At 44.5% G+C, this 25,173-nt stretch overlaps 1 protein-coding gene across 1 annotated transcript in view; it reads right to left on the bottom strand.

The window, feature by feature from the left end:
• Window positions 1-3,314: 3,314 nt before the first annotated feature.
• Window positions 3,315-25,173, bottom strand: part of CILP2 (cartilage intermediate layer protein 2) — a 178,187-nt gene continuing 156,328 nt past the window's right edge. Inside the window, exons 11-13 of the mRNA XM_073665292.1 lie at window positions 11,520-11,628; window positions 5,855-6,012; window positions 3,315-5,777 (exon numbers count right to left, since the gene is read on the bottom strand). Coding sequence (XP_073521393.1) covers window positions 3,400-5,777; window positions 5,855-6,012; window positions 11,520-11,628 — 2,645 coding nt within the window. The 3' untranslated portion in view covers window positions 3,315-3,399. The remainder of the gene's footprint in view (window positions 5,778-5,854; window positions 6,013-11,519; window positions 11,629-25,173) is intronic.

The raw sequence follows: 25,173 nt of genomic DNA, 5'->3' as shown, positions 1-25,173 counted from the left end.
CTGTGCACATGCTGCGGAAATTTCCGCTGCAGATTATCATTGCGGAAAGATCAGCAGCACTACCAATTATTTTGCGTAAGCGCGGCATTTTTGCCGCCATTGACTTGCATTGAATCGCTTAATATCCACATGACTACATGTGCACATGCGGATATTAAGCGATTCAATATGCGGATGGTACCCCGGTCTGGAGAAGAGGAGACACTCCTCCAAACCCGAGTACCATAGTACCTGTAAAAAAATAATTTAAAATAAAAACATTATACTTACCTTCTAATGGCCCCCCGGTCTCCTTAGTGATGCGTCCTGGCTCCCCGGTGGCTCGCGATGGTCTAAAAGGACCTTCAATGATGTCATTTAGTCATGTGACGGGTCACACGACCACCGACGTCAGCGGTCGCGTGACCCATCACATCACTAAATGACTTCATGGAAGGTCCTTTTAGACCATCGCGAGCCGCCAAGGAGACCGGAGAAGGAGACTGGGGGACATCGGAAGGTGAGTATATGTTTTTTTGTTTTTTTTTTTACCATTTTTATTCTTTTTTTTAACTAACTTGGTCACACTATATAAAATTCATGCCGGTTGCAGAGATTTATATAGTGTGACCAAGTTGTCAATCAATTTTCCAAGTGATGCTAAAATCGCTTGGAAAGCGCTTGACAACCCGCATGCGAAATCGCATGTGAAAAGCGCTTGACAAACGCTTGTCCCTGGCTGAAAAAAGGATGTAAAATCCGCATGCGTTTTTTCTGCCAGGGAGATGCAGAAACGCTCAGGAAAAATCCGGAGCATTTCTGCATCGTGGGCACATAGCCATAGACACCTCTCCATCACTAACTCTTGGGCTTCGTGTCAGCTGTCAATACAAGGCTGTCATGAACCCCAACCTTTTTACCCCACTTGCCACCGCACCACGGAAAGTGGGATGAGCTGAGGCTAAGCGCTAGATTTGGTGCATCTTATTGATGCGCCATTTCTGGGGCCACTGAGGGCTGATATTATTAGTCTCTGAGGGGGCCAGTGTCCATGGCTCCTTCCCTGGCTATTAATATCAGGCCATAGCTGTCTGTTTAGCCTGTGCTGTTAGAGGTTATAGGGGGACCCTACATCAATTTTTTTCTGGGGTTCCCTTGTAATCTAGCCAGTAAATGCTAATCAAACAGCTGTGGGCTGTTATTAATAGCCAGGAAACATTTTTGTCTAATGGCCAGTAATATCAGCCCCGAGTGGACAGCTTTCCCTCTGCTGCGTATGAATAATCGGTGGGATCCCACGCTATTTATTTAATTTCATTCTTCATTTTACACAGCATGTACACAGGGGGTGCTGAATACAACTCCCAGCATTGTCTCCTGCTCGAGCTGATCTCAGCAGGAGCAAGGGACAATGATGAGAGCTGCCTTTAGCAGCCGACACCTGGGTTCAGCAAAAACTATAATGTTTTTCCCAGGCGCTGGTACATGTCACACAAACGGCAAACAGATGTCATAAATGTGTCACACGGATGTCACACGTATGCCACACGGATGTCACATACGGACATATGGATGGCATACGTACACAGACCACGGAACTCTCCAGTACTGATTTTTCCTGTACAGGAATCACCAGGACATGTGAAGGAAGCCTAAGAGAAAGACTGCTGAGAGGTGATTTTTAAAACACAGAGTATTGTAAGACATTTCATTGCTTTTCTGAATTTTTATTATTAATATACAACGTAGATAATGGCTTGGAAAATGTAAGAAAATAATAAAATTACCATAATTATGAATAATAAACAAAAAAATTGATTTCAATAATAGGTCATTTTGCAACTAGCTATTTCATTTAAAGGGTTATTCCCAAAAAAAGAAAATGTCCACTATCCACATGATAGAGGATAACTTGCTGATTGTTTGTGGTCCAGACCTCTGGGACCCTCAGGAATCCTGAGATCTATGATCTAGAACCCCAATAACGGGGTTCTACAGCCATGTCTTGAATGAAGTGGAGGTGTGCATGCTCAGCCTCCACTCCATTCATTGTCATTTTGACTGCTCAACTTTTTCTTGCAGGCCCAACGATAATAAATCAAACATAGGTTGAACATGAACATCTTACTCCCTATCTACAGTATGGATAAGGGACCACTTTTTGGGGGGAAGGGAATAATCCATGAAATGCTCAGTAGCCAGTTCAGCAGCATATTTCCTTCGCATAGACTAGTATAATGAATACTGGCAATTACTACAAAAATACTACAAAAACACCAGGTTGATGAAAATGTGAATGTAGATAGCTTACTCTGATGTTGTTTACAAAATCATACAGTTTTATAAACTAATTTCAAGTATTGTAATTGTATTTATACTATGTAAGCAAGTGTTAAAAGAAACAGAAAAATGATATTACAAGTCATTTAGTAATTTTTTAAAGGATTTGAAAGTTTTATTTTTTTATGCAATCTTCCTTTATTACATTAAGCATCCAATGTTTCCTATTAGCTGTTGGTAAAAGTACAAACTCACATCTTTATTTATATCATTTGGGAAGTAAATTATCAGGTTTAAACAAGTAAACATATAAATTGTTCTTTAGAGCTCACACACAATGGCATGAGACCAGTTTGGCAGTGCATAGAATCTATACAGCTATCATCGGTTCTGTGTACAACCCATACAGATTACAAGCATTTCTGGATAGCTTACATTTGGCTATGTTTAACTGTGTACAGAGATATTCTCCCATAGAAGCAAGATCCTTACACAAATGGGATGAAATGTAGAACAAAGATGTAACATAAAAAATCTCTGCACCTCCGATAAAATCAAAGGCACACAGAGGTGCCCTGGTGGTCTCAGCAGCAGCCTTACTGTGTTTCTGTGCAAAACTATATGCATGTCCATTCAGGGTCCATGAGGTATGAACTAAGCATTGGCTAGATTTTTTGTTAAGAAACCAAGGTCAAAGTTTTTCTTTAGTAAGTTAAAGGGATTTTGAACTCGAGGGCAAACAGATAAACAATGCACTTTGCTGAATTGTAACAGTGTGTAATATATACACTATTAGGATTCGGCTTTACTAATTGGTTCAAGCAGTTGTCCTAGTGCCCACAAGTATGCAATTTGCATGTATGCAGTCATGTGCTAAGTAGATTTTCATCCACTTCTCTCCATGTTCTTTTGAGAGAAGGAGGAGAGAAGCTAGTCAGCAACTCACATAATTATGCAACTCACATAATTATAGTCAAGTGATGATTGCTTGAACTGGCAAGCAGATCCGAATCCTAACACTGGGTATATTTTACACTGTTAGTATTCGGTAAGCTGCACTGCTTACTAAAAGTTTGGCCTGGGGTGGAAAACCCATTTAATTGGTCATTCAACCACATTAAATTATATTTGTCATTGTTTCTATGGTAGACGAGGTCTTCTCTGGTTGGCAGACAGCTGTCTACTACTTCTAGAAGATAGAGAATCGGATGCTGGATAAGTTATAATGCGTGACGCTATCTCTTGTACATTCTCCTGCATACCCTGTCGAATTTCACGAAGAGTTTCCTCTGGATTATTAAGTAAACGTTGAAAGAAACTTTCTCTTGTAATTGATTTCTCCTGGCAACGAAAAGTTAGTGCAATGCCTACCTGGGATCTCATTTCTCTAGATAACCCATCAGAGGTACCATCAAAACATCTACCTATTGCAATTTCTTTGGCAAGCCTTGGATTCTGGTCAGTGACTGTGTAAATTCCATAGTTATGCCCAAGGGGATCAACTGGAGCCATCATATTGAACGACCCAGTGTCATTCCCTAAAGCCAGTGGAGGGTGGCGTTTAAGGTAGTCTTCTAAAAGTCTGTTTACCTCAAGAACGCGGCAACTTCCTTGAGGAGTCACTGTTACTAAAGTACGATCTAGTAAATCTTGGTCATAAAGCTTTCCACTACACTTAAATTCCAGACAGGCTGCTGAATTGCCTTCTACTGACATATCCCTAACACTCCGGATATCTCTCAATCCATAGAGCTGGCCTACAGTCTTTTCATGCATTCCTCCAATATTTCGTGACCGGACCATATACTCTTGTTGACCCTTTATTAGAACTTTTAAATAGCAGGCCCTAAACTCTTGCGGATTTGGCCACCAAGATAAATAACCACCAATCCATGAAGTCAAATCTGTTTCAACAAATGGGACAACATTGTACTCATACTTGTCTTCTTCTACCCTATAAAAGCGAAAATGATTATCTGAGACTTGGGCTTCTTCACATGCTCGCAAGTTTCTGTAAGCATATATTGGGCCATTTGTCTCTTCAAAATTATTTGGGTTTGGCTTGGCAATATTGAATTTGAAGGCTGTCTTTTTACCGGCAGAGCTTTCATGATCAGTTCGTTGATAGTTAAGTTTTGATAAATAAGGCTGGGACACACCTATTACATTGGGGTTTAATTTTGGGGAAGAAGGAACAGCTTCCAACTCCTCACCACCCATTGTTGCAGTGACATATGCAGAATAGGCATCTGGCTGCTTAGCATCACAGAAAGCTGGCAGACAAGCTCCATTCCTTCCTGTTATTACGCTGTCAAATCTACCCCAAGCTCTAGGGTTTGATGAGAATCCTGGCATAGGTTCTAGATTTATAAGGGTCACCACAACTCCTTCTACCTGTTCAGAAGGTATAAACTTTTCATTCATGTAGGCACGTACTTTAACAAAACACCTCCTAAACTCTGGTACATCTAAGTTGAAAAGTCTTCTCTCTCTTATTTCTAACTGTCCTATTAAAAATGACCTCTCCTCTCTCTTTCTCCTCTTACCATCTCCTGCCATGTAGAAAGTATTTTCTTCTTCCCATAATCCAGTGTGTGGGTTCAAAGACCAAAGTTTCATTTCTTTCTGATGTTGAGCCATCTTTATTTGTTCTGTATCCAACCTCACCTCCACTTTTCCAGTCTGGAGCAGGGAGTTTGTGTCTTTCTCCCTGAAGTCCACAGCAAACATTCCATATGTCCTGAGTGGAGAGATATCTCCATTTCTATTGACAAAATTAAGATCACTTGATGCAGCAGATGCAGTGCTGATGTTTCTAGGGTCCAAAAAAGTTAAACTGGCCTTTACTGTACCACTGTAAGATTCCCCTGTGATTCTGGTAAAAGTATTTGGTGGTATTACTAACTCTCCAACTGGATTTTCACCAAGCACTTCTCCTAAGGCAATGACATTTGTCACCAAAGGGTTAAGATGAATGGGTTCTTTCTTTCTCATTATTTTTATATCCTGATAAATTGTATTTCCTTTTGGATCAAATGGAATGATTTTTATAGAGTCCACAAATTTCTCTTGAGGGTCTACAAAGGTAACAACCAACCTCTTTGTTCCAGTTGGCACTTCCAATGTAAATTCTCCTTTGTAACCTGTAAAGCCCATGTTTACTCCATTCATAAAAATTTGACCAAACTGAAGTGGAGCACTTGTGTCATATGCGGTCACCCGTCCACGAATCAAAACCTTGTGGTGTGTACACTGGGAACATCCACACTCTACAACAACCATAATTGGGAGAGTATACCCTTGGCACTTAACTTTTTGCAGTTTCATTCGCTTGACTCCACAGCAGTAATCTACTTTATCTTTACATTGTAAGTCGGAGTTCAGATGACCAGCACACTGGGAATTCGGACACTTGCCAACATTGTAGAAATTAGAGCCAATTTTAGTTTGAGAGCAGTCAGTTGGTAGCTTGATTAAATGTTCATGAGGGGACTTGTCACAGTAAGATTCGCCTTTTCCTTAAATAAAAATATATCACATTTGCAAAAATAATTAAAAAAATAGAAACAAAGCTCATAACATATTGTTTTGTTACCTATGACTGTTAGATGGGCTACAGAAGACTTGATGACACCCAGTCCATTATTGGCTTTGCATTGGTATGTACCAGCCTGTACTGTTTGAATATTTCGCAAAATTAAGCTTTTGTCATACTTGACTTTGGTTTTGTCCAATAGTGTACCATTGTGATACCTATAAATAAAATAATTCAAGTTAATAAAAATAAATCAAGGGTGTAGAGTTTGGAGTCGCAAGTGTGTCCTGGAGCTTGAGGGTGAAGGGGGAGGGAGAGGAAGACCAGTTCAATTAAGAAATCTTGACATTTGGGGGCCCTGTTGGAGATTTTGCAATCAGGCCCATGAGCTTCAAGTAATACTACCCCTGCCTTTTTTATTATTCTTTGCCTTCTTGCTATCATTTTCTTTTGCACTGTACTAAAGGGGTTCTCCGGGAACATAAAAAATAAATAACTAAAGGAAATGTCATTATAAATAAATTCCTAAATACCTGTAAAGCACCACAGCAGCAGTTTTTAAATCAGCGCTGGAGTGGTGCTTTAAGTGTAAGCCCCCTACCCCCGGTGATATGTTTACCCCCCGGCGTCCTCTTCGGTTTTCATCTCTGCTCCAGTACCAAGGTGGAAGTCAGAAGCTCCGCTCACAAGCTCTCAATACAAGTCTATGAGAGCTAGAACGAGGCTCTCATAGACTTGTTTTGTAAAGTGTCCTCTGTTGTGCTCCAGCATACACCCAGAGTGGCGAGGAAACCGATGAAGGCGGCAGAAGGTGAGTATATGACAGAGGGTAGGAGACTTACATTTAAAGCATTACTCCAGCGGTCCAATAAAAAAACGCTGGAGTGGTGCTTTAAGTAGCAAATCACATTTGTTTTCTCTAGAGAGGTAATCACATAGAATTAAAATGGCCGCCGCTTTATTACACTGACAGAAATTTGTCCTAGAATGTTAGGACAGTTGCATGTGTGTATCTGCAGTAGGAAGCTCACCCCTCCCTGCATGTGTTGGAAGATGTGCTACCAGTGGATATTCTGATCGAGCACTGGAGATACCAGGAGTGTTGAGGTAAAAGAGTCTGCTCACACTGCTGTATTCCCTGTGTTTCTTATTTAATACTGGAGATACCAGGACTCAGAGTGCTAAGCCAAGAAAGGGCTGTTCACACTGCTGTACACCCTGTCTATCTGATCTAAAACTGGAGCTACCAGATGAGCTGAGGCACGAAGGTTACTCATACTGATGTCCATCCTGTCTTTCTGATCTAATACTGAATATACCAGGTATGCTGAGGTAAGAAGAGGCTGCTCACACTGCTGTCCACCTTGTCTATTTTTATCTAATACTAGAGATATGGGGAGTGCTGAAGTAAGAAGAGGCTGCTTACATTGCTGGCCACCCTGTGTTTCTGTTTTAATACTGAAGATACCAGGGATTCAGAGGTAAGAAGAGGCTGCTCACACTCTTGTCCACTCTGTCTTTTCGACCTAATACTTGAGATACAATGGATTCTCAGGTAGGAAGAGGCTGCTCTCACTACTGTCCACCATGTCTTTCTGATCTAATACTACAGATATCAGGTGTGCTGAGGTAAGAAGAAGATATTCAGAATGCTATCCATGATGTCTTTCTTATCTTATAATGGAGATACGAGGGGTGCTGAGGACTGAAGAGGCTGCTCACACTGCTGTCCACCCTGTCTTTCTGAATGATAATTTATGGTATAGATTATCTTCAGATCACTGCAAATGGAGATTCTTACTGCACATGCTCCCATTGACCCTTTCCTAACATTCTAGGACAAGTTTCTGTCTGTGTAAGAAAGCAGCAGCTGTTTTAATTCAACAGTGATTACCTCATTAGAAAAAATTATTGTAATTTGATAATAAAAATTGTTTAGGTTTTATTTATAATAACATTTCATTCAGTTATTTATTTTTTTTATTCCTTTAGAACATATTTAACTTTGAATAAATCTTTCAAACTAAATAGGGCAAATTTTTAGCATGTATTTTCATTGAATATTTATCAAAACGTTCTAGTTTTTAGATGCTGTAAACTAGACAGTATTAATATGCATCAGACATATTACATTAGTTCATGCCGTTTGATGTTTAGACTGTCTAGACTGTCGATGTTTGCACCACTTACTGTATTAGTTGACTTAATTTGTGCCAGAAATTTGTGTCAAAATTTTGTGTTGAATTATAGACTACTTTTCACTAATCCAAGATACAGCGAAGTAACATCTCTATGTTGGGGAAGGCACAGAAAGTGTCTAAAACATTGTAAGATGGCCGCCGGACAGATCCTTGAGGGGAGATATGTATCACCGAGGTTGGTAGCTTCGGTGATGTAAAACCAGGAAAGCATGCTCCAGCACATATAGTGCTGAGAGGGTTAATAGGGCGTACCAGGGCTGGTTTTTATGAGTCATAAGAGATGGGTGGGAATGGCTGCTCACATATCCTCACCCTGGGGCGTGTTTTTTTGTAAATAAATTGGAGACCAAGTGTCTCATTCAGTGTCTGTGGCTGGAGGTGTGGAGACCTCCAGAGTGTTTGTGATAAGGGACACTGACCGTGAGCGGGCAAACCCGCCAAATTGTATGGACTGTTTATTTTCTGTTTTTGTTACACTGTGCTGGACAAGGCTGTCTTTTGGTTTACTTCTAAAAGTGTCGTTTATGAAGAGATAATAAACCTGCTTTGGACGTTTTTTAAAGAAACCGTTTCCTGCGCCTACCTCTAACTCAGCTGAGTGAGTACCAAACACTACAACATATAAAATATGTAGTAGAACTGATGAAAGACTTTTTTTGTCCAAAATTGAGCCAGAATTCTTGCATAATTCTTTAACAAATCTTCCCAAGTGTGTTGTGATTTTTTTCTAGATGTAACGGACCACGTTTCAATCCATGTAAAAGTGTTATCCATCCTGATCAGATTTTGTGGTTGGTTCGGTAGTCAGTCTTGTTTTTGTTCATCACTTTGTGCTTAGGTTTGTATAAGGGCTTAAAACTAGGCTGTATTGTAGCTCTGAAAAATAAACTTGAAAAAAGAAGACTGAAAATCATGGCATGCTCCACCTGACTCTGTACATTAGTAATCTCACTTAGAAGCACTGCATGTTGATCATGTAGATGTGCATAATAAAGAAAATAGATTATGGTATATACTCATAATTAAATATCGGGAATGGAAGTAATTTTGTGCTCTCTGGCATCACAGCAATCCAATAGTAAAATGTAGGTTTATTGTCAACGTGTTTCAGACTCACACTGACTCCTTCCTCAGGACAACCATACATAAGAATAAGGTATAACAAACATAATGGTTTAAATACAAAAAATAATTAAAAAAAGGGCGCCAAGGTCAGAGGGAGAGTGGTATACAGTCACATGTCAAAACAGAGCAGACACTAGCACCTAAAACTATACAATTCCATATATTTTTTAAATACAAAATAAAGAAGATATACATAAACCATATTTTTTGGACCATAATCAGTGTGCGCAGATTGAAATCTCGGGCCAGCCAAGATCTCAACTGCGCATGCGCTGCCTCCAGCGGCCATCATCCCAAAGCCCTGGGCCTCAGGGAAATGGCTACCGCCATTTTCCTGTAGAACACCGCTTCTGGAAGATGGGCGCATGAAAAGTAGTGCACTGCGCTCTGCTTCATCACTGACACCGGGCCCATATCATCTCACTGCTCCTGCCGCCGTTGGGTTCCTGAGGGAGGGACCCTGCTTCCTGCTATGCCACTCCACCATCACCACAACTTCCTGCCGCTGGGGCACCACCTTCTCCCACCCAGGGCCCTCTGCAATGCTACACTTCTGCTGGCTTCCTGAGGGACTCTGCCTCCTGTGACCCCTGCTCCACCGCTCCCCAGATAAGAGATCTATTCGGACTATAAGATGGACCCCCATCTTATAAAAAATATTTTTTTTCCATTTTCCACCCCCAAATTTGGGGTGCGTCTTATAGTCCGAAAAATAAGGTACTTAAATGTGCTGAAGAATAAATAAAGAATGTTCAAAAACAGTATCGGTGTGAAGTACACTTATTTTTTTTGGTCATTTTTTATTTGTTCTTAATTATATGTATATCTTATTTATTGTTTATTTAGAAAATACATGTAATTGTATAGGTTTAGGTGCTAGTGTCTGCTCTGTTTTTACATGTGACTGTATACACCCCTCCCTCTGACCTTTGCGCCGTTTTGTATTTAAACCATTTATATTTGTAATACCTCATTCTTATGTATGGTTATTCTGGGGAAGAAGTCGGTGTGAATCAAAGGCTGCGTGCATACGATGCGTTTTTCATGCGTTTATGCTGCGGAATTTCTGCAGCGGAAACGCATCAAAAACGCATGGTAATCCGCACCCCATGGTCCCCAATGGCATTCCGCAATGTCAATGCACATGCTGCGGATTTTTCCGCAGCGTTTCTGCAGCACTCATAAATCCGCAGCATGTTCATTAATTTTGCGGAAGCGCAGCGGAAGCGCCGCCATTGACTTGCATTGAGACGCATAGAATCCGTGTCTGTACATTTGTACAAGCGGATTTTATGCGTCTCTATGTGCGGATGGTACCCAGTTCTGGAGGAGAGGAGACTCTCATCCAGACCTGGGTACCATTGTACCTGTAAAAAAAGAATAAAATAATAAATAAAGTTTATATTCACCTGTCCGGCGGCCCCTGCAGCGCTTCTCCTTCCTAGACCTGAGATGACGTCGCGGTCATGTGACCGCAGGCTGTCTCGCGATGTGTCGGCAACCCGGAAGAAGCCAGGACGAGCGCTGCAGCACACGCGGCGGCATCGGGGGTGAGTATAGCTTTATTTTTTTTATTTTTACGGTCACACTGTATAAATCCATGCCGTTTGCATGGATTTATACAGTGTGACCTAGTTGTCAAGCACTTTCCAAGTGATGCTATCGCCTGGAAAGTGCTTGTCAGTCCGCATGCGGAAACACTTGCGTTAACGCATGTGGATACGCATGTGAATCCGCATGTATTCTGCAGGAAAAACGCATGCACAATCTGCATGCGTTTTTTCTGCCAGGGAGATGCAGAAATGCTGCAGAAATTTTCTGCTTCATTTCTGCATCGTGGGCACATAGCCTAAACGCATTGTCAATAAACCTACATTTTACTATACTATTGGATTGTCATGGCTCCAGAGAGCGTAGATTTGCTTCCATTCCCGAAATATAATTCTGACAAATTCATGGAAGCTGCTGCATCTGGATTGTAGACTTTTTAGGTGCTGTGTGTCACACAACCCTATAAGGTGAGGGGTTCTACTTATCTTTTATAACCTTTTACCTGGGTAAGACCCTGTAGCACTTTTGTATATATACTCATAATGACAGATGAGTTTGACAGATGCTAGATTTAGTGTTTAAACAATTGTGAGGCTGTCTGCTGGAAAGAACCAAAGAGAGATGTACTGCATGTGTGCAGAACAGGATCTGCAGTGAGACAGGGTAAAGTAACACAGGCTGTGGTCACCAGCTTATACCTTGCAAAGTTGTTGTATGGGTCTGCAAGCATGATTTATACTGCTCATTCAGTCCTTAGAATGTAATAATGAGACATTACAATAAAAAAATAACAAAAACAGCGTTGGTTTGAATTATTAGTTATAGTCTTAATAATACTCTTAACTCACCAGTAATACTTAGTTGGAACTGGATTCCCAGTAGCTTCACAGCATAATGTCACCTTGTGTCCTTCTCTACGAATTTTTGAGTATGGATGTTGTACGATGTATGGTTTCTCTGAAAATGCACAAGCAAAATCAGATAGAAATGGAACCATTATACCTGGCTTCATTTTTTAGCAGACAGCACTCAAATTCTTTACTTACTCTTTGTCCACAAATAATGCGAGGTAATAAGGTAATGCAATATAGAAAATGGTACAGTCATAATCAAATTGGGGCAGTGCTGATTTTGGTGTCAAGTACTGTATGTATGATGTTCTTGTCCTGGTCTTTTACATTTCTGCACATAGTTTGCTCTGGCTTAGGCAGGTACAGTGATCATATTTTACAGTACCCTTCATAATCAGAGTCCTGTGTTAAGGAGACAGAGCCCTATAGAGTGCAATGGATTTTAGATTTGGCATCTCAGAACCTCTCTTAGGCTATGTGCCCACGATGCAGAAATGAAGCAGAAAATTTCTGCAGCATTTCTGCATCTCCCTGGCAGAAAAAACGCATGCAGATTGTGCATGCGTTTTTCCTGCAGAATACATGCGGATTCACATGCGTACCCACATGCATTAACGCAAGTGTTTCCGCATGCGGACTGACAAGCACTTTCCAGGCGATAGCATCACTTGGAAAGTGCTTGACAACTAGGTCACACTGTATAAATCCATGCAAACGGCATGGATTTATACAGTGTGACCGTAAAAATAAAAAAAATAAAGCTATACTCACCCCCGATGCCGCCGCGTGTGCTGCAGCGCTCGTCCTGGCTTCTTCCGGGTTGCCGGCACATCGCGAGACAGCCTGCGGTCACATGACCGCGACGTCATCTCAGGTCCTGGAAGGAGAAGCGCTGCCGGCATGCAGAGAGAAGCCGCCGGACAGGTGAATATAAACTCTATTTTTTATTTTATTCTTTTTTTACAGGTACAATGGTACCCAGGTCTGGATGAGAGTCTCCTCTCCTCCAGAACTGGGTACCATCCGCACATAGAAACGCATAAAATCCGCTTGTACAAATGTACAGACACGGATTCTATGCGTCTCAATGCAAGTCAATGGCGGCGCTTCCGCTGCGCTTCCGCAAAATTAATGAACATGCTGCGGATTTATGAGCGCTGCAGAAACGCTGCGGAAAAATCCGCAGCATGTGCATTGACATTGCGGAATGCCAATGGGGACCATGGGGTGTGGATTACCATGTGTTTTTGATGCGTTTCCGCTGCGGAAATTCCGCAGCATAAATGCATGAAAAACGCATCGTGTGCACGCAGCCTTAGGCTCTGCCAGAGGGCCTACTAGTAAACCTGGTAGCTTTATGCTGAGAGGCATCATACAGTAAAAAAATAATTTATTGCATTGAAATATAACAACAATGAAGTGATAAAAATCCTAGTTAAATGAGTTAAATGTTTAAACATTTTCTGATATAGGATGTACTAGTAGGTCCTATATTGGGTGCCTGTGTGGGCTGAGGAGCTGAGACTGCTCCTCACACTGCGGATGCTAGCTGTGTAATATAGATGACATCTGCCTCTAACAGAAGTTTGAACTTAAAAATTACTGTCAATCTCTGATAGTGGCATTTAAGATGTGTGATCCTGGGGTTGCACCATTTCTTGTGGGCACGATGGGTTGCCAGACCTATTGAAGGCCCCAATTGCTGCAAAAATCTTGAAAATTTCCCACTGGCCATAAGGCCTTATACTTTAACTTCCTGTTCTGTACTGATTATTTTCTAGCTGTCTCATTATCACCAAAGACAAAATTACAATTATAGATAACACCACTATGCACAGCAGATAACACAGGATCCACTATTCACAATAAGGGTTGTCACAGTTTCCCTCCTCCTTTACAAAGCTCTGATAAGAGCATGTGTAATAGTGGGGAAGGGCGTAGCCTTCCTTAGGCACTAAATTAGTTAAAGAAAGTGTTCCCATAGTTAGACCTCACTGAGCTGTTGGTAGGCCAAGCTAAGGGGTTAGCTTCAGTGGTCCAATCAGTAGAGATAGGGGGAACTTAGTGCCCTGATCAAGCCTTGAGGGATATAGAGCTTGTTCCTGGTATAATTCCTTCTGAGCTGTAGTACCTGAAAACAGCCACAAGATGCCAGTGTTCTGGGTGCAGATGTCAGGTTGAGTCTGCCAGCAGAGTTATAGATGGGTTAAAGTTCTGTGATGACAGCTCACAGAGGGTGGGCACATTAGCAAAAAGCCTCGGTTTAGTGTCCAGAGGCCATTAAGAGCCAGGAGAGTGACGATTACGGGCAGCCTGAATATATGTGGCTGCTAGGGTAGACGGGAGCTCCGTACCCTCAGACAGTGAGATCCTAGTGCGCAATTCTCCCCACACAAGAGCGCGAGTCCTGTTCGCCCGCAGTAGAAACTCATCAACGCAGTGAGGACACGGGGCACTTCTAGTCAGCAGGGAGCAGAGGAAGATAAATAGGACTCCAGGCTAAGACGTGGGGGAGAGATATCGGATCCAGGTCACTGTTAATATAGAAGAGTCTCTTGGTCCAGAGTATAGGGTCATGGAGATGCTTCGCTTACAGAGGGAGCCAGGGCTGAAGGAGTTACCAGCACCTGTGAGGGAGATGATAACCTGTCGGGCCTTATCCATTATATCTGCCTGTAAATACTGTACATATTCCTCTTCCCCAAGTAAAGTCCAGTTCTGGTTAAGAACCTCGTGTCCTCTGAAATTATTGCTGCCCTGGTCCCAGAAGAAAAATGCCTGGAGACAGCCGCGATCGGATGGCTTGAAGTAAGTGAAGAGCACTACCTACACAGCCACACTTCAGAGGGAGGGCACGTATTGTCTGTAGGGTGCCATAGCGAGAGGGGGCTACAGCTCGCCCACGACTACCTCGCTGGGGCACCTTACATTTGGCGTAGTTGGCAGGATGCGAGCTCCTCGCATGAAGAAAGCGGGGAAGAGCCGACACAGAACACTGAGGAGAAAGTGTTGGAAGGCATGCGGCCCAAGATGGCGGCCCGAAGCATGGATTCCAAGATGGTGACGACGGCGGTAAATTCTGGGAGAAGAACCGCCCATCGTGGGAGTGGACGGCGCTGGAGAGCGCGAAAAGATGTCCAGCCCCTGCGAGTTCCGGCCCGAAGAAGGATGGGCCCAGCAGTGAAGATGCGTCCCAGGATGGGACGTCCAGTGAGGAAGAGGGCGCGGCGTAAAGTGATGTCCGGCCCCGTGAGTATCAGTTCGCACAGAGAAGGGGTGCGGCTGAAGGCGGAGCTGCCGAGAGTGACGAGTGACGCGGCGGTCGCGTCAGAAAGCCGGCCCAGGAAGAGGAGGAGTTGGACGCGCAGGACGCGCGTCACTGGTAAGCAACCAGCGCCATTTCCCGTCCAGCACACGAGAGGAAGGAGGTGCTGCGGTGGATGCTCTGCGAAGATGGCAACCGGAGGATCGGATGACCTGTCCGGAATGCGGGCTGAGGAGGGGATGCTAGAGCTGAGTACCCCAGGGGCTGCAAGCGAGAGTCGCTCGCTCGCGGATGCCGCCCGTGAGTCTTTACCCCTAGTGGCTGTCCAGTGGTCCACTAGGCCCGATCCGGAGCTGGGCCTGCTTATCCATGGGTTCCGCATGTGGTACTGGAGCCGGATGCCGGAAGATCCGTCCCCCTCGGCCGAGGGTGGAGAACATTCTGGTGGGGCCGGAGCAACAGCTGCAGCGGAGCCTGACGGAGGTGAGCAGCCTATACCCCAGCGGCCGGTTTCGCCTGCGGCGCCTGCCGTGACAGCTTCCACGGCGACAGGGGCCCCTAGGCCTGAAGGGGATGGTGCAGAGGCGGAGGCGAGGCCTCCCAGGAAGTGGACCGGGCACGAGGTGTTCGTTACTCGCGAGGTAATTAAGCGAGATTATCTGCCTGATCGCCTTCACAATCTGCGTGTGGGAGACATAGTGCACTTCGTTAAGTGCGAGTGTTCCGGAGGGTGGTACACGGCTGCGCTCACCCGACCGTATGAATGGAAAGATGTCCTGGAAAAGGACGAAGAGGTCTTCAGAAGGAGGGCCAAGAGGGAGGCTAAGCAGCGCTGGGCTAAGGAAGCCCTTAAAGGCTTTCTGCCCCCACCTAAGGCCAGTGCTCCGCCAGCAGAGGAGCCTATGGGGCGGCAGTGGGGGGAGATTGTGAGCGAGGAAGAGGAAGATCTCGCAAGTGGCAAGGAAGCTGATTTCCCTAGTGAGGTGCCAGAGGAGGAGTCGGTGCCATAATACCCAGGAGGGGCTGAGAGGCCTGTCGGGGAAATTCAAGCTGGCACCAGTAATGTCGTCCACAGCTTTACAGTGACCAGCTACGGCCCTACCCAGGTCGGCTGTGGCAGTGCTACATCCTTGGACGAGGACCCTGGGCCTACTAAGTACCCCGATCAGCCTTGGAGGTGGAAGAAGCCACCTTCCTCTGCAACATGGGCCGCCTTCATGAAGGAACGGAAGGAGGCCTGGAAGAAGTGAGCTGGCTAAAAGGTCCGTTGACCTTTCACCTTTTCTTCTACTAGGACCCACCAGCTGTGGTCCTGATTCTGGGACTGTTTCCCAATGGGGGCGGAGTGCCCCATGTTGAATTAGGTTAGAGAGAAAAATGGAGGACTGTTCCCCTACCTCCCAGGCGAGGAAGGCCTTAAGCAGCACCAAAGTTGTGTGCCCAGGAGAGCTGCTCTTTTTGTTTTTACTTTTTATTTTTCGCTTGTTGCGCTTGCTGCGCCTTTTTCTGCTGGAATTTAAAATGCTGAGGCACACCTTGAGGATGGATATCCTCCAAATCTAAGAGACTTGCGGCCTAGCGGGAAGAGCCGGTGACCCCCGCTAGGGCCAGGAAGAAAGGAGACTCACAGGGTGTTACCTGTGACTCTGTGCCTCAGAATGCAGCCCCAGGAGGGGATTGGGGGCCATTGAGGTGTTGACCTGACTTAAAAATGTGGACATGGACACTTCATTTCCAGGGTCCTTACCAAGGAGGACCTGTACCTCTGAAAAAGTTGACAATGGACTGTCCTGAATTGCTGTTCCGGGGCCCTTAACCGAGAAGGGCCAGTCTTCCATCCAAGAAGATGACCTCAGGACCAGTCGTTTACTAAAAATGTTTTAGTAAAATTTAGTAATGTAATATGATTTTATAGCTGTTGATTACTTAGTGTGGTCAGGGACGACCTACATTAAAGTGTCGGGGAATGTAATAGTGGGGAAGGACGTAGCCTTCCTTAGGCACTAAATTAGTTAAAGAAAGTGTTCCCATAGTTAAACCTCACTGAGCTGTTGGCAGGCCAAGCTAAGGGGTTAGCTTCAGTGGTCCAGTCAGTAGAGAGAGGGGGAACTTAGTGCCCTGATCAAGCCTTGAGGGATATAGAGTTTGTTCCTGGTATAATTCCTTCTGAGCTGTAGTACCTGAAAACAGCCACAAGATGCCACTGTTCTGGGTGCAGATGTCAGGTTGAGTCTGCCAGCAGAGTTATAGACAGTGATGGGTTAAAGTTCTGTGATGACAGCTCACAGAGGGTGGGCACATTAGCAAAAAGCCTCAGTTTAGTGTCCACAGGCCATTAAGAGCCAGGAGAGTGACGATTACGGGCAGCCTGAATATATGTGGCTGCTAGGGTAGACGGGAGCTCCGTACCCTCAGACAGTGAGATCCTAGTGCGCAATTCTCCCCACACAAGAGCGCGAGTCCTGTTTGCCCGCCGTAGAAACTCATCAACGCAGTGAGGACACGGGGCACTTCTAGTCTGCAGGGAGCAGAGGAAGATAAATAGGACTCCAGGCTAAGACGTGGGGGAGAGATATCGGATCCAGGTCACTGTTAATATAGAAGAGTCTCTTGGTCCAGAGTATAGGGTCATGGAGATGCTTCGCTTACAGAGGGAGCCAGGGCTGAAGGAGTTACCAGCACCTGTGAGAGAGATGATAACCTGTCGGGCCTTATCCATTATATCTGCCTGTAAATACTGTACATATTCCTCTTCCCCAAGTAAAGTCCAAGTTCTGGTTAAGAACCTCGTGTCCTCTGAAATTATTGCTGCCCTGGTCCCAGAAGAAAAATGCCTGGAGACAGCCGCGATCGGATGGCTTGAAGTAAGTGAAGAGCACTACCTACACAGCCACACTTCAGAGGGAGGACACGTATTGTCTGTAGGGTGCCATAGCGAGAGGGGGCTACAGCTCACCCACGACTACCTCGCTGGGGCACCTTACACATGGACATTAAAGGGGTTGTCTGACCTTGGGGTACAAGTCTACAGTCACTCACTCTGACTGAAGACATAAGAATCCTCACAAATGCGCCTACTGTGAACTGTCAGGATTCTCCGATGCCAGTGCCTGCATACAAGCGGTCACGTGCCAACCAGACGTGCGCGGCCTCCCTCAATACAAGCTAAAAAAGCTAAGCCTGTTACGTCAAGTTTGAATGTGCTGGAAGTATGCAAATCGCATACTTGCAGTCACATGACCGCCCACTCCTAGTGCGGGCACCAGAGAATCCTTACAGTGCCCAGTGCGTTCTGTGAAAATTCACAAGTGTGCAGTGACATAGAGTGACTACAGACTTGCACAATCCCTTTAAGTACTTCAATATAATCCAGTGGGGTATGAGTCTATCTATTTTTGGAAATGTCCATAAGCCTAATAATAGGTCTAAGGCCCTCATACTCAGATTAATATGGGCTGAACCTGCCAACATCGACGAGTTTGGCTGATGAGCTAATGTGTATGGGGGCAGTGGCCAAATGATGGTCGAGAGAGATGTCGATCGCCCATGTCCGATTTCACCTGCCGACTGCATTGTCATTGTTCTCACTGAGATGTTTCCTGCTGATGTGTCAGACGGAGCTTTCTCATAGGGAACACAGGAACGCTCGGCCGAGTGAGTGCTGATGTGTATGGAACAGTTGGCTGAGATGACTGTTGGCAGAATGATCGGCCAAAGCATAGTTCGGTCAACAGCCATCTAATGTGCATGGCCAGCTTTATTGTTAAAATTGCATTTGTATTTTAATATAGTAATGTAAAAAATATATTTTTTTTTTCTAAATACATTTAACATAAAAATATGATTTAAATATTTTCTGATGACTGTCTAGGGTAGTTACAGTATTTCATTCTTCACTGATGGCAGTAGTGATCTACAAGACTTAGGAGTAGACGTGTGCATACAGGATTTTTTTGAGGTGATCAAAAATGACAAATTTTCTAGAGAAAACTGTTTCAGAAAGCACTCCTTCTTTGGGAAGTTTTTGTAGGCTTTTTTTCATTACCTGAAAGTTTTTGAAATGTTTTAGAAGAGGTTTCTTTGCAGCCTTTTCATTGGCTAGTTTGGAGCATTTTCCATCAAGAGACACTTCAAAGAAGTGACATGTGTGAAATGCAGAAGTAGTGCTGTTGCAGAGTGTGACATGCAGAAGTAGTGTTGTTGCTTTAAAAGAATTCAGCAACTATTAGAAGTAACACAAGCACAGGAGACCGGAAGTGTTGTGCTCCAGAAGCATCCAGCAACTAGAGGGGTTAACACAGTCACAGGAGAAGGGGGAGAGTGTTAACAGAGCCCAAGGGGGATTGTGGGGAAGTTGTTTACTGTCTGGCCGGAGCCGAAGAGAAAGGTGGCTAATAATCTGTATCTCACAGAAGTCAAGGAAACATAATTCAGGTCAGGAGGGAAGCTAAACAAAGGTCAGTTAGACTCCCTGAGCTAACAGTGTGGAGTATTATTGGCCAGGTAGATAAGGACTGTAAGGAAGCCTGGCATAGAGATCATCTCCCTCATCACACCCTTCCCCTCCTCCATCTCCATGCAGGATAAAGAATGCTGTATACTATTGAGTCCTTGTGAAGGAAAGGCCTGTGGTTGTGTATGCAATAAAACTGTGCTGTACTGTGCTACGATATAATAGACTGTGTACTGATGTGCTGCAAACGAGACTGTACTGTTATTACTGGAGCCCGTTGCTCAAAGAGACATTTGCATTGCACTGGCCGTGCCTCATTAAATGTTACTGTTCTACCGTTTATGAAGACTCTTGTCAGATGTGACTGGTCAGCAACTGAATCTATCGTGTGCCTGAAAGAAGCTGCAGCCTATGGTCGCCCTGAGTAATGGTTCCCCCAGGATAACATGTAATTCATGTAACCGGTCTCGCCCCTATCTGAACTTAGGCGGCATGCGTGTAACATTGGTGGCGCATACGGGGAATCCTGAGCGGGAATTAGCGTGTAGAGGGAGAAGAGGAAAAGTGTCTGGAAAAACACAGCTGCACAACACCTCAACTCAACTCTGCTACACCAGTTAAAGGGGATCAGCCCTAAAGAAAAACTCACTAGCAGCAGTGGATGTGGAAATACAAATGGACAGAATTAGTGAGCTGCTTCTTCAGTTAACCTGTGAAGCTGTCACCAAACCCCAGAACGGGGCATGAGGTAAAACGGCTGCGTCAGTAATATCCCCAAGTGTGTTCCCGTCTCCAACAGCTACAAGGGAGACAGGGGCATCAGTTACCTAATGCCCAGTGCGGAGGTCAAACGATGTACTCCTGGGAGGAGGATTCCTTGGTCAGTAAAGATAGCCTAATCGGTGAAAGGTGCTTTATATAGTGCCAGCTAGATGGACTCCTAGTAAAAGCACTGTGGGACACAGGAGCCTAAGCGAGTCTTTTAAATGAAGAATGGAGAAGGCTCTACTTGCCACACACTTGCCTACTGTCACTAAAAGAACTCTTGGGACCAGTGGAACTCCCTTTCATAGGCTGGGTGGAAGTGACTTTCCAACTCAGGGCCACGAAGAACAGCAACACCATCGAGCTTTTGGTACCTTTTCTCGTGACTAGTGATCAGAAAGTGGCAGAGGTTCCTATCCTGGGTTATAATGTAATCACTGAGGTCATCACGAAACACAAGGCAGGGGCGCTGGTGGTGGATGCATTCGCCACATCGCTCGCCATACCCAATGCCGTGGCGGAAAATGTGATTCATAGAGTAAAGAAAGCATAGAATACAATGGACCTAAAAGAAGTCAAGGTAGGCTTGCGCCCAACCATCATCCCTGCAAACCAAATGGTGGGGGTGAGGTGTAGAGTCTGGGTAGAACTGGGAAGAAAAGTCCAGAAAAGACTGTTCATGACAAAAGATTCCTCAGAACTTCCAGAAGGCCTAGTTCAAGGTGAGACTGTGCTTACGATTCCTACTGGTGGGTTTGCTCGAGTGACAGTACTGGTGATGAATACTACGAAACACAAAATTAGACTGGATCCAAAGACTGTGTTAGGTCACATCGAAACCGTTAAAACGGTATATCCAGCCAGTCTGAGACCAGCCCAGGGGTCTACAGTGAATTTAGTCTCCCTACCAAGGAACAGGAGTTGCCCAGGGGAGGAAATTACGCAACCCACCGCGGGGTCCTGAGATCCCCCAGTACCCCTGGAACACTTGTGTGCTGAAAATCTAGCGGTAGCAAAACAGATGCTGAGAGAAGAGTGTCATGCGTTCTCCAAAGATTACTCTGATATAGGCTGTATCCCGTTGTTGCATTTGAAAATCAATTTGAAAGACATGACCCCAGTAACCAGAAGTTACATATCTGTGCCAAAACCATTACATTGTGAAGTGAAAGAATATTTACAAGATCTCATCAACAGAGGTTGGGTCCAAAAGTCGAAGTCGTCTTATCCCACTCCTATTGTCTGTGTTAGGAAGAAGGACGGTACGTTGAGACTCTGTTGTGATTACCGGGAACTAAACCGAAAGTCAGTACCTGATCGACACCCGATACCAAAGATCCAAGATATGCTGGATATCCAATCAGGAAGGACCTGGTTCTTTGTCCTCAATCAGGATAAGGCATACCACCAAGGGTTTGTCGAAGAGTCCAGTAGACCCTTGACAGCATTCATCACACTGTGGGGATTATATGAGTGGATCCGCATACCGTTTGGGCTCAGTTCAGCTCCAGCAGAATTCCAGAAGAGCATGGAGACATGTTTAGAAGGTTTGAGGGACGATATCTGCCAGCCATACTTGGATGACAATGTGGTACACAGTAAAACCTTCCGGGAGCATGTTGAACACGTGAGGACCGTATTACAACGGTATCAACAACACGGAGTTAAGTTGACCCCAAAGTGTGAACTGTTCAAAAGACAAGTCCGATTTCTAGGGAAAATTGTGTCTAGTGAAGGATATACCATGGACGCAGCAGAAATTGCTCCGGTACTGGCCTTAAAAGACAAGTGGCTCTCTACCGTTGAGGAGTTGAGGCAGATATTAGGATTCCTCTCCTACTATCGTACTTACGTTCGGAACTTCTCCAGGATTGCCGCCCCACTATACCTCCTCTTTGGGAGGACAACAGAGACAACAACACCCATAGAGAAAAAGAAGAATGCAGGTAGGACCGGGCTTAAAAGAAACAACGCCGTTTCGTCCCAACAGCCCATTCTCTGGACAGCAGACCACCAGGAGGTATTGGAAGAACTAGTAGACTACCTGTAAAACCACCCATCTTGAGATATCCTGATTTCAATTTACCATTTATTCTTCATTGTGCCGCTTCTCAAGTTGGACTGGGAGCTGCCCTGTATCAGCATCAAGATGGAAAAATGAAAGTCATCGGTTACGGTTCTAGAACGTTGACAGATGCCGAGAAGAATTACCATTTACATTCCGGAAAATTGGAGTTCCTGGAATTGAAATGGGCTATCTGTGAACGATTTAGAGATTATCTCTACTACAGCAGAGTTTGAGGTATACACTGACAACAACCCTTTGACCTATGTCCTTACTACAGCCAAACTGAATGCAACTGGTCAGAGATGGGTCGCTGAACTAGCTGACTTCAATTTCAGCATCAAGTACAGGCCAGGAAAATGCAATGTGGATGCTGACAGATTGTCAAGAATTCCACTAGAGCCTGAGGAGTTCAAGCAAGAATGCTCAGAGGAAGTCAGTCTGCAAGCAATTGAGAGCAGTACAAGCTTATCAGCAGGAAGACACACCATTGTGGTGTCCGTTGACACCGTAAAAGCAAGAGAACAAGATCACCCCCGGTCTATTCACCATCTACCAAAAGGAAAAATCCGTAGAGCACAACGGAAATATCAGATAATTGGTAGAATACTATTTTATGTGGACCAAAATCGGTTTCCAAGTAAACGGGAGAGAGACAATGAGTGACCAGCAGTATCTGTTTTAATTAAAGAATGGACGAAACTCTAGCTCAATGAAGATAGTATCCTGTATCCTGTATCGTAAAGGAGGACAAAACCGGCAGTTGGTACTCCCCAGAGTATTCCGTAGTTTGGTCTTCAAAGAAATCCATGAAAACATGGGACACCTGGGAGTGGAAAGGACAACAAATTTGATCCGTGAACGTTTCTTCTAGCCGTACATGCAGAGAGATATTGAGAGGTACGTGACCAGGGAGTGTGGGTGTCTGAAAGATAAACGTCCCAACACATCAACCCGAGAACCTATGGGCAACATCCAAACTAAGTATCCATTTGAGATGGTCTCAATAGACTTTCTATATCTCGAGACGTGCAAGGATGGTTATGAATACATATTGGTGGTGATGGACCATTTTACTCGATTGGCCCAAGCTTATACCACCACCCATAAAGCGGGTCGAACAGCGGCAGAGAAGATCTTCAATGATTTTGCTTTGAGGTTTGGGTTCCCTACGAGGTTACACCACGAACAAGGAAGAGAATTCGAGAACCAGCTCTTTGCCAATCCAGGAAAGTACTGTAGAATTCAGAGATCCAACACAATGTCCTATCACCCAGAGGGTAATGGACAAGTGGAACTTTTAACTGAACATTATTGTCGATGTTGCGCACTTTAACAGCTGATGAGAAGAAAGACTGCCTATAACTGTACAAAGAGCGATGCAATGGGTTAGTCACCCTTTTTCCTATTGTATGGACGACCGCCAAGACTGTCAATTGACATCATGTTCGATACTCTGGTGCCAGAGACTTACAGAACGTATCCAAAGTACGTTCGGAAATGGAAGGAACGGATGGCAGAGGCATACAACATAGCATCCAAAGTGGTTACGCAAGGAAAGCGCAACAGTAAGGAGTACTATGATCGAAAATTTTATGGAGCAGAATTGGCACCGAGAAGCTGGGTGCTAGTCAAGAACGTATGTGAGAAAGTCGGTCCAGGAAAACATTGTTCGTACTGAGAAGACAAGGTGTATGTGGTCGTAAGGAGGAAAGCTGATGACAGACCAGTGTATGAAATCCAATTGGAAATGGGAGACAAGAAAACCAGAATAGTCCATCGGAATTTACTACTACCCTGTGATTATCTCCCACCACAACAAGACTTCCCAGACATAGACCGACATGATCCAAGATCGACTTGCGAACCACCACAGACTGAAGCTCCGGAGGTGGATTGTGACCTTGAAAGTTCCGATGGAGAAGAACACACCGTTGTATTTCTTGGACCGGCAAGGAGAGGGATGTACCTTCCTCAGGAATATGAACTAAGTCCTGAGGCTCCAGAGTTCGTACTAAGGAATATAGATGAAGTCCAATTCAGATCTGATGATTTAACACTGGCCCCTGAAGAGACCGATCGACACTGATGAGGAGCGGAATTACCAGACCATTTGGAAACAAGCTACTCAGGAGAAGTACAGGAACTTATAGAGGCAGATCCAAGAGCATCTGAAGAAGCACGGGAAATGAGTGCGGCGGAAGAAACTTCTGTAACCGAAGAACCCGTGGTCTCTGAGGAACAACCCACCAGGAGGATGTCGACTCGAGAAGTGAGGATGCCCATGATGCTGACGTATGAGACATTTGGTGAACCGAGTCAAGTGCCAACGACTGTCGACTGGAAATGGGTATCTCTGCCTGCGGACCAGGTAAGCCCACTTGAGTGGTATTCTCCACCGAGATGCTGTATGGAAGATGTTGCCTGGTGGAAAGATTTGTTTTCATGCTTTGATTTTCCTTAAAAGACTTTGCAGAAACCAAGAACTGTTAAAGCATACAGAGAGAGAGATTTGGTTGAAGACGTATGAAAAGCTCCAACTGAAAAGATGCTGATTATTTTAATTGTGTTAATTGTTTATTTCTTACAGGCATCCTACAAGAAAAAGGTTGTAAGATTAGATTGTTATCAATGTTTATGAACGTTATACCAATTTCACAATGTCAATTTGTATATAAAGTTATCCAACTTTCACCACTGTCTCAGAATTGGTCAGATTGACCAATTAAGACGAATGTCGAGGATGGCATTCAAAAAGGAGGGAAGAGTGTGACATGCAGAAGAAGTGCTGTTGCTTTAAAAGCATTCAGCAACTATTAGAAGTAACACAAGCACAGGAGACAGGAAGTGCTGTGCTCCAGAAGCATCCAGCAACTACAGGGGTTAACACAGTCATAGGAGAAGGGGAGTGTTTTAGCAGAACCCCAGGGGGATTGTGGGGAAGTTGTTTACTGTCTGTCCGGAGCCAAAGAGAAAGGTGGCTTATGATCTGTATCTCACAGAAGTCAAGGGAACAGAATTCAGGTCAGGAGGGAAGCTAAACAAAGGTTAGTTAGACTCCCTGAGCTAACAGTGTGGATTATTATCGGCCAGGAAGATAAGG

This window comes from Phyllobates terribilis, unplaced genomic scaffold (assembly GCF_046119375.1).
Source record: "Phyllobates terribilis strain yellow unplaced genomic scaffold, ASM4611937v1 Scaffold_1__5_contigs__length_1240528914, whole genome shotgun sequence".
In the NCBI taxonomy this organism is placed as follows: domain Eukaryota; kingdom Metazoa; phylum Chordata; class Amphibia; order Anura; family Dendrobatidae; genus Phyllobates; species Phyllobates terribilis.
This window is presented reverse-complemented; position numbering and strand designations above follow the sequence as displayed.